Below are 8,643 nucleotides of genomic sequence, written 5' to 3'. Positions count from 1 at the left end.
CCCCCCCCCCCAAAAAAAAAACCACACACACACATGCATAAACAAATCCTCTGCCTTTTTTTCCTGATTAATTTTGAAAATAATGTTGAATTTAGTAATTTGTCATTATTAAGCTAACGTTTGGGCCATAAATCAACATGAAATTTTAGTGGAAAGTTTTAATTTAAATTACTTTGAAGCAGAAAGTTTGTAGCATTGAACCGAGGGTGGTCTTAGTAGATTGGTGTTGGAATCGTTAAATTGCTAAGAAATTTTGTTATTTAATTAGGATTTTCTTTTTTTATGAATTCCGGTGTATGTACAGATTTCAGTTTATCTTTCTCCCAACTTATTTGGAGTCAAGTTTGTTTTGAACACGTGTCCAACATCTTCACAGGCATTGAGCCTGTTTCTTCTGCATTTCATTAATTTATTTGATTTATTCGTTAATGTAGGCCCAAATGTCAAAGCTTGAAGTTCTATCACAAGATGGTGGCATTTGTGATGGCTTATAGCTTCATGGAACCCACCAACCCTATGCTCGACAGCTCCGATGAGGACCAAGTCACTGCACCCCCCATGATGGTTCCTGTGGCAGACATCCTTAACCATGTTGCCAACCACAATGCTGAGTTGTCATACGAAGTGTCTTGCTTAAAGATGATTACCGTGAAAGATATTCAGAAGGTAAAATGTTTTTGCATGAAATGATGGAGGTTTGGAGAGAGGACTTGTAAGTAGGAAACTGAAAGAAGCCTGCTGTTGTCATCATCATCATTATCATTCAGTGTCAGCTTTCTATGCTGTTTTAAACACTGTCCAATTCATGCAAACACAGAAAAATGGATGTTAAATTGATGATGATGATGATTGATTTATTTTTCTTTCTTTCTTCTTGTTTTTTTTTAATTAGAGAAGATGTTAATTCTTTTGAGGAATTTTTTTTTCTCATCAATCCTGACACTTTGACAGAAGCAACAAATCAATATTTACCATTGCAAAGACCAGAATTCAGTTTTACATAAGCTTAATGCAAATCTATGATATAAATAGATAAGCTCTCTCCCCTCTAGCCCTCCCAACACACTTGCCCTTGCTCCTCTCTATCCCATTTCAGCCTTTCAACCCTTGGCACAAAGCCAACCCTCCACACTCAGCCAAGAGGGTGTCTTCCTTTCTTCTCTCTTCTGTGTCTTGCAAATTACTTGTGACCTCATTTGTGCCAGTGACACTAAAAAAGGGCACGCAGAACACCTTGTGAAGTGGTTAGCGTTAGGAAGGGCATCCAACCATAGAAACCATATCAAAGCTGACTTTGAAGTGTGACAGGTTCATCAGATCCTGTCAAACTGTCCAACCCACCCAGCAAGGAAAAACAGATGCTGATGCTTAGTGTGATATTGTGTATATGTTTGCATGTATGATTGTTAAAATGTTGTCATCAAACAGTGAAGTAAAGCATTTTTTTTATTTGCTTACAGGGAGAAGAAGTGTATAACACGTACGGAATGTTAAGCAATTCTCAACTGCTACACATGTATGGGTTTGCAGAACCATATCCCAAGAACGTGAATGACACAGTAAGTGCCGACCATCCATTGTACACCATCAATTCATACAGTTTCAAAGATGAATGCCATTCTTTTTCTAACTTTGGAAATTATTTCTTTTCTGGGGTTGCAGTCTTTCTAATTTGAGATTTTCTATAAACTGGGGAGAGATCAGTTTGGTGAAATGCCCCTTGATTGTATTCTTTCATTGCAGATGAAACATGTTAGTCTTTACTATTCTATATTTTTGAGATGAGGAATTATGTACATTAATCACAATGGACGGATATTTGTCCTCATCTTGTTTGTTGTTACCACAACGTTTTGGTTGATGTACTCTCCAGCCTTCCACTAGGTGTCCTGGTGGAATTTCGAATACAACCCTTTATTTGACTAATGGGGTACACTGTTCCCTTTGCTAAGGTATTCTTTTTTGCTGATGTTATTTTTTCTGTTGATTTTATTTCCCAAGTCCCTGCCTGGAATTGAACTCAGAATCTATGGGTTAGTAGTTATATGTCCATGGGCAATTATAGAGTGAAATTTGGGGCTTATAAACTTAATATTCCCTGCTGCCACCACTTGCAGAGACCTTGTAAAAGGTCATGGATACTGACTTCCCTTCTGACTAAAAGGTCAAAAAAGATATTTTACTATTTACTGATTTCTTTCTTTCTTAGGTTGAAATCCCAATAAAAATCTTCCAAGAGAGTGCAGCTGAATTGCCAGTTCATGCAGACAATGAAGAATTGTTACAACAGAAATGGCAAATGATGTTAATGTCTGTGAGTATTTGCAGCATATGTTTGCTCTGTGTATGTATATATGCTTGTATATAGGCATACATGTGTGTGTGTATGTATTATATATATATATGCTTGTTTATTTGTGTGTGTGTGTTCTGGATCCAAGTTCTGTTCTGCATCATTTACTGACTAACTTGTTTCTGGCAGTTGACTTGAGCAACGGAACAGACTGCTCACGAAATTAACCAGCAAGTGGCTGAGTACTCCACAGACACACATATCCTTAACATAGTTCTTAGGCAGATTCAGTGCGACATAAAATGTGACAAGGCTGGCCCCTTTGAATTACAGGTACGACTCATTTTTGCCAGCTGAGTGGACAGGAGCAATGTGGAATAAAGTGTCTTGCTCAAGAACACAATGTGTCTCTGAGAATTGACTTCACGACCTTACAATTATGAACCAAAGACCATAAATATTAAGCCACATTCCTTCACATACATACACACAATACAGGGGCTGGATAAAGTTGTAACATCACACATGAAGTATATAGTTGTGATAACCACAACACCAAGGATCATTTCGACATGTTTTTTTTTTGAAAATTAGGCTAATTAAAGGGTACATGTTTTGCCTTCCCCTGCTGCTTTCTTTGTTCCCATTACTCATATAACGTTTTACACCCTCCCTACTTTCCCGTCAAAGGATGCTGCTGTCCACTTTGAAAAGCTCTGCTCTCTAAAGCAAGTTCTCTCATATACAATGCCCTTGACTACCCCTAAGCCCTGTAAACTTGTTCATTTGCCAACAAATATTTATTCAGATCTGCACAAATACACACACACACACACATAGAAACCAAAAGGTTTTAGTCTACGGTTTAACCCTTTAGCATTTCAACTGACCACATCATTTAATGTATGTTGTTCATGCTGGCATGGGTTGGACGGTTGCTGGCAACCCAATTATTCAGCCTCTTACACCTTCCCTACAATGTCAAAAAGAAACCTCATGTCAAAATCCCAAAGCTATGAGATTAATTCATGATTAAATCAAAACAATATGAATGAAATAAGCACAACATTTGACAGAATAATCTGAAAGGATTAAATTAAAATCGTTTTGTCATGAAACTTTCTTCTTATAAACCAAAAGTAAATTTTTATGTTTGTCTTTTTGCTTTTCAAGAATATCATCAGCGAGGATGATTCCTTTCTACTCGGCATGCGGGGTTTCCTTACAAAAGACGAACTGATCCTATTTCTTCAGGTAAATGTCCCTTATAATTGTTTAATGATTTTATGCATGTACAAAACATTTATCATCTCATCCACCACCAGTTTCAAGCCAGCGAGGGATCTTCTATCCAGTCACTTGTCATGCTAAAATAGCAGCCAAATCTGCTTCTTAACCACACAGCCCCCACTTGCTCCTTTATAACTCATATTCTACAAGTTTCGATTGCTACCGTAATATTATTTTTTGCTTCCAAGTGTAGCAACTTTGAGAACTGTTGTAGAATTAGCGTGTTCCTTGTCTTTGATTTTCTCCATTACATTCTTTCTGATTCTCCTTCAAATATCATTTTGGAATTCTCTGACACCCTGTTCAGGCTGTTTGTTTTCTTACCGAGCAGTTGATGAAATTCCCTTGAAACTGATGCACAAAAATGGTGAGAAAAATGGGAAAGACTGAGCTGAAAATCAATGTTGCTTCTTGTTTGGTTGTTAATAATAATAATAATGATAATTTCTTCAACTGTAGGCATAAGGCTGGAAATTTTGGGGGAGGGGAGGCAACTAGATTTTATTGATCCAGTACATGACTGGTATTTATTTAATTGACCCTGAAAGGATAGAAGACAAAGTTAACTGCAGTGGAATCTGAACTCAGAACGCAAGGACAGACGAAATGCTGGTTGGCAAATGATTCTGCCAGTTCAATGGTTTCAATGGTTTGATAATAATAATAATCCTTTCTACTAAAGGCACAAGGCCTGAAATGTTGGTGGAGAGGGGGGTTGGTTAGATGGCCCTCAGTACTCAACTGCTACCTTATTTTATTGACCCAGAAAAGGATAAAAGACAAAGTGGACCTCAGCAGAATTTGAACTCAGAATGTAAAGAGCTGGAAGAAATGCGGGTTTATTTCTTTGTCTGGTGTTCTAACGATTCCTTTAGCTCACTGCCTTAAATAATGATAATAATAATTTGTTCTAACTTTGGCAGAAGGTCCAGTAATCTTGAGGGGAGGGGAGTCAAGTTGATTACATCAACCAGTCTCAACTGACACCTGACATCCACTCCAAAAGGATGAAAGACGAAGTTGAGCATGGCATTGAGATTTGAACCCAGAACAAATAATGTAAGGCGTTAATCAGATGCGCTCCTAATTCTGCCAGCTCACCATCCTTTAATAATTCCACTCTGAAGATAAAGAGCTAAAAGAAACACTGCAAGTTGTTTATCCAATTCTTTTAATAATTCTGCAATTCACCTTAAAAATGATGATGGTGGTGGTGGCAGTGATGGTGAGGATTTTCCCCATTTGGCACAAGGCATTATTGCCAATTGAATTATACAGTGAGACACAACTTTTAACTGCTACGATTTTATCAAAGTGATGAAACTCAATATTTCAAAGAATTTAGTCCAGTATACAGGCATTTCTGCTACTTTTCTACCTTATAATGATAATAATGGCACAAGGCCAGAAGCAAAAATAATAATAATAATGATGATGATGATGATGATTGTACTTTTCTCTCTCAATTTTGCAGATTTTATTTCTGAATGATTCAGAGTTTGTGACTTTGAAAACAAAAGACAGTTTCCAGATTGATCCAAATGTTGTAAATCAAACAAATAACAATGACAACGATAATGATGACGATGAAGACGAAGACGAATGTGATGACAGTTACGATGACGATGAAGAACTGCTTCATTTTAGTAAGTATTTCTTGAAATGTTCCTGCTTCCATAATTTGGCACAGATTGGATGGTTTTTGCAGTTTATTTATTTATTTGCAAGTTGATTATTTAATTAAGAGATAAACTTTACAACAACATGGAGGTAGGAATGGTATCTTTGTATCTGCAAACATCATCAATTGGAGACGAGCCAAGTCAATTCTCTGGGTTTTTTTGCATTTGTTGAGGCTGAATCATTTCCACTTGAAAGAGCAGAATTGGCAGACAAAACGCTTTGCTGTTCTTGTTCCAATTCTTTATGTTCTGAGTTCAAATCCTGCTGAGGTTGACTTTGCCTTTCGGCACTGGGGTTGTGTATGATCGATTTGCCCCCCTCGCTAACATTGCTGGCCTTGTGTCAAAACTTGAAAGCAAAGGCAGTAAAATGGTGGAATTGTTAACAAATGAAACTAAATACTCAAAAGCAGTTCTTCTGGTTTTATACCCTGGGGTCAACTTTGCATTTCATCCTTTCAGGGCTGATAAATTAAGTACCAGTTTAATTGACTGAACCCTCCCCCAACATTGCTGGCTGTGTGCTAAAATTTGAAACAGGGGGCAGTGAACGGACAGAACCCTCAGAGAATCTGACCAAATGCTTTGCAGTATTTCTTCCAGGTTTTTACATTCAGGGTTCATATCCTACCAAGGTTAAATTTACTTTTCATCTTGCTGCAGTCAAGTACTGTCAGCTAATCCCCTCCCCTCAAAATTGCTGGTCCCTCTGCCTTATTAACTCCCCTGATACCAACCTGCCTATGGTTCTAGGATACAAATTCCATTTTAATGGGATCAAAATTTCATATTAAACTATGTTCCAAACACCAACTTAATAATGATAAATTATTTTGTTGAATTCATTCTTTTCAAAATTAATTTAAGCAAAATCCAGGCATTTCAGCAGAAATATGGTAACAAAAGGAGGGCAATGGATTAGCAGGATTGTCCAAAAGGCCTTTTGGACAATTTCTTTTACCTCTTCAGATTCTGAGTTCAAATCCTGCCAAGGTCCCACATCACCTTACATTCTTTCTGGGTGTAGTGCCATTTGATGTACAAGGACTTGGGTGGAGGTGATGCTATCAACTAAGACTCTCCATTCAAGATTGTTTGCCTGGTGTCTAAATTAAGAACAATTATTAATATAACGGAGAAAAACATGAACGTTTATTTACCTGACATCCTGAAGTCAATTACACAAGTTATTAACAAAAACTGCCAATTGGCAATTATTAATCAAATAATATATTTTCCAATTCCAGCCTGCTTCTCTACTACCATCTCATCCCTCTTCTAATTACTGCTGCAATTGAGTAGGACTGTATTTCATCATCCCATTCTCTGCTACCTTTATGTCTCTTTCCTCTTAGCCACTTCCTATTGACACCTCATAACTCATTCTTAACACCACCAATCACCCCTATCTACCCCAAACATCTCCACTACTCTCTCATTCTGCTGTTCTTTACTATTTTATTACAATGTATTTTTGTTTCTTGATTTTTGCAGAAGATCTTCGAAACTTATGTCCTTCCTGGAGAAAGCTACTCACTCAGTAAGCCACATCAATTTCTTCTTCTTCTACCACCACCTCATTTACAATTTACTTCTTTCAAACAGCTTCTCTTTAGGAATATAGACCAGTAAAAGAGGCTGTCAGGCATTGAAACAAAATATTCTCACATCATAAAAATACTTTAGTTTGTTTAAATTGATTATTCAGAGGTGAAGGTGTGGCTGTCTGATTAAGAAGCTCCCTTCTCAACTATTGTGGCCTTGAGTTCAGTCCCTGTGTGGGGCTGATCAAAGCATTGAGTGGATTTGGTAGATGAAAACTAAAAGAAGCCTGCCATATATATATATATATATGTATACACGTGCGTTTGTCTCCCTCCAATACTAACTGGAGTGTGGACAAGTAGTTTGGCAAAAGAGACTGCTACAGTAAGAACCAGGCATAAAATGAATAGTCCTGAGTTCAATTAAAACCCTTCAAGGCAGTGCCCCAGCCTGGCCATGGGCTTTGTGCCTTTGCTTCTGAACCAAAGTTTTGGGTTCAATTCCACTGTGCAGGCATCTTCTACCTGATCAACAAGAAAAGTGATGATTTAAACTTTTTGCTTTTAGGGCTGCGGAAAAGTGTTTGGCCCGGTACACAACCACTTTGGAAAAAGATTCCACCACCCTGCTTTCAGAAAATTTTGACGATTTACCAGCGTTCAAAAGATTTGCATTCTACACCACCTACTCTCAGAAGAAAATGTTAGAAAAGCTTATAAAATATTGTCAGTGTTGAATAAATGCTGAAATTAATCTGTTTTGCCATTGTTACTTATTACAGAAGGTCCAACTCCTAAGAAACTTATTAGGAAGAAGCCAGAGAGGGAACCCACTTCCTCCAATTAGAAATCTCCCTCCTGGCCCAGAAGCAGTGGAAGACACTGAACCACCTGGAACAGACCATTCTGTGTAGTGGTACTTTGCATCCCTCCTCTTCAATTAACCAATCCTTGCAAACTTCAATCACAAACCCTATGGTTGTGTGGTTAAGAAGTTTGCTCCCCAGCCACATGGCTTTGGGTTCAATCCTACTGTGTGGCACCCTGGGGTAAGTGTCTTCTATTATAACCTCAGGTAGACCAATGCTTTGGTGAGTAGGTCATGCAGATGGAAACACGAAAGGAGATTGTTGTGTCTCCATGTCCCATTGTTATAAACGACCATCACCGTCATACAAGCCAAGTCGTTTGTTTAGTTTGTGAAACCAGGTCTGGTCAATGACAAGGGCATCCCACAGTGGAGGAAGATCTTCCTCAATGAATTCCATCGACTTCATGCAAGCATGGAAAATTGGATATTAAAACGACAATGATGAAAGCTCCCACCAAACAAAATTAAAAAAACAAATTTCATTTTGTTGCTATAGTGATATTTATTTTTAAAAAAGTTAAGGAATAAATAGAAACCTTTTAAGAAAAAACAGCTATTCCTGTATTAGCAATCATACAAAGTTGGCAGCAGTAGCTGCCAGAGAGAGAAGAGTCGGGGGATGGGTTTGGGGGAAATAATTCTCACTTGAAGACTACTTACCATCATTTATTACTCTCCAGCAGTGGGGGTGGGGAGAGGAGGAGGAGGAACAGTCTAACATATACTCAGCTTTACATAAGAAAATGGTGAAAGATGCAAATGTGCTGGTGGAACCAAAAAAAAAAAAAAAATGAGATGACCAACCATGCAGTTGTCTTTTCTTCATTTACAAAATTGCAAGAATTAAGAGAAAAACAGAGAATTACAAAAAAAATACTCTGTAAAGAAGTTAAATTAATTCAGAGAAGGGGAAAAAAGAAGTAAAGCAGAGTGGCTAGAAATTGTATATTTACAATAAAAATC

General features: G+C 37.6%; 1 protein-coding gene across 1 annotated transcript in view; it reads left to right on the top strand.

Moving 5' to 3' along the window:
• LOC106871369 (N-lysine methyltransferase SETD6) overlaps positions 1-7,563 on the top strand; it is a 10,577-nt gene extending 3,014 nt beyond the window's left edge. Inside the window, exons 4-10 of the mRNA XM_014917778.1 lie at positions 435-666; positions 1,461-1,559; positions 2,210-2,314; positions 3,467-3,547; positions 5,058-5,229; positions 6,760-6,805; positions 7,378-7,563. Coding sequence (XP_014773264.1) covers positions 435-666; positions 1,461-1,559; positions 2,210-2,314; positions 3,467-3,547; positions 5,058-5,229; positions 6,760-6,805; positions 7,378-7,546 — 904 coding nt within the window. The 3' untranslated portion in view covers positions 7,547-7,563. The remainder of the gene's footprint in view (positions 1-434; positions 667-1,460; positions 1,560-2,209; positions 2,315-3,466; positions 3,548-5,057; positions 5,230-6,759; positions 6,806-7,377) is intronic.
• Positions 7,564-8,643: the final 1,080 nt, after the last annotated feature.

This window comes from Octopus bimaculoides, chromosome 25 (assembly GCF_001194135.2).
Source record: "Octopus bimaculoides isolate UCB-OBI-ISO-001 chromosome 25, ASM119413v2, whole genome shotgun sequence".
In the NCBI taxonomy this organism is placed as follows: domain Eukaryota; kingdom Metazoa; phylum Mollusca; class Cephalopoda; order Octopoda; family Octopodidae; genus Octopus; species Octopus bimaculoides.
This window is presented reverse-complemented; position numbering and strand designations above follow the sequence as displayed.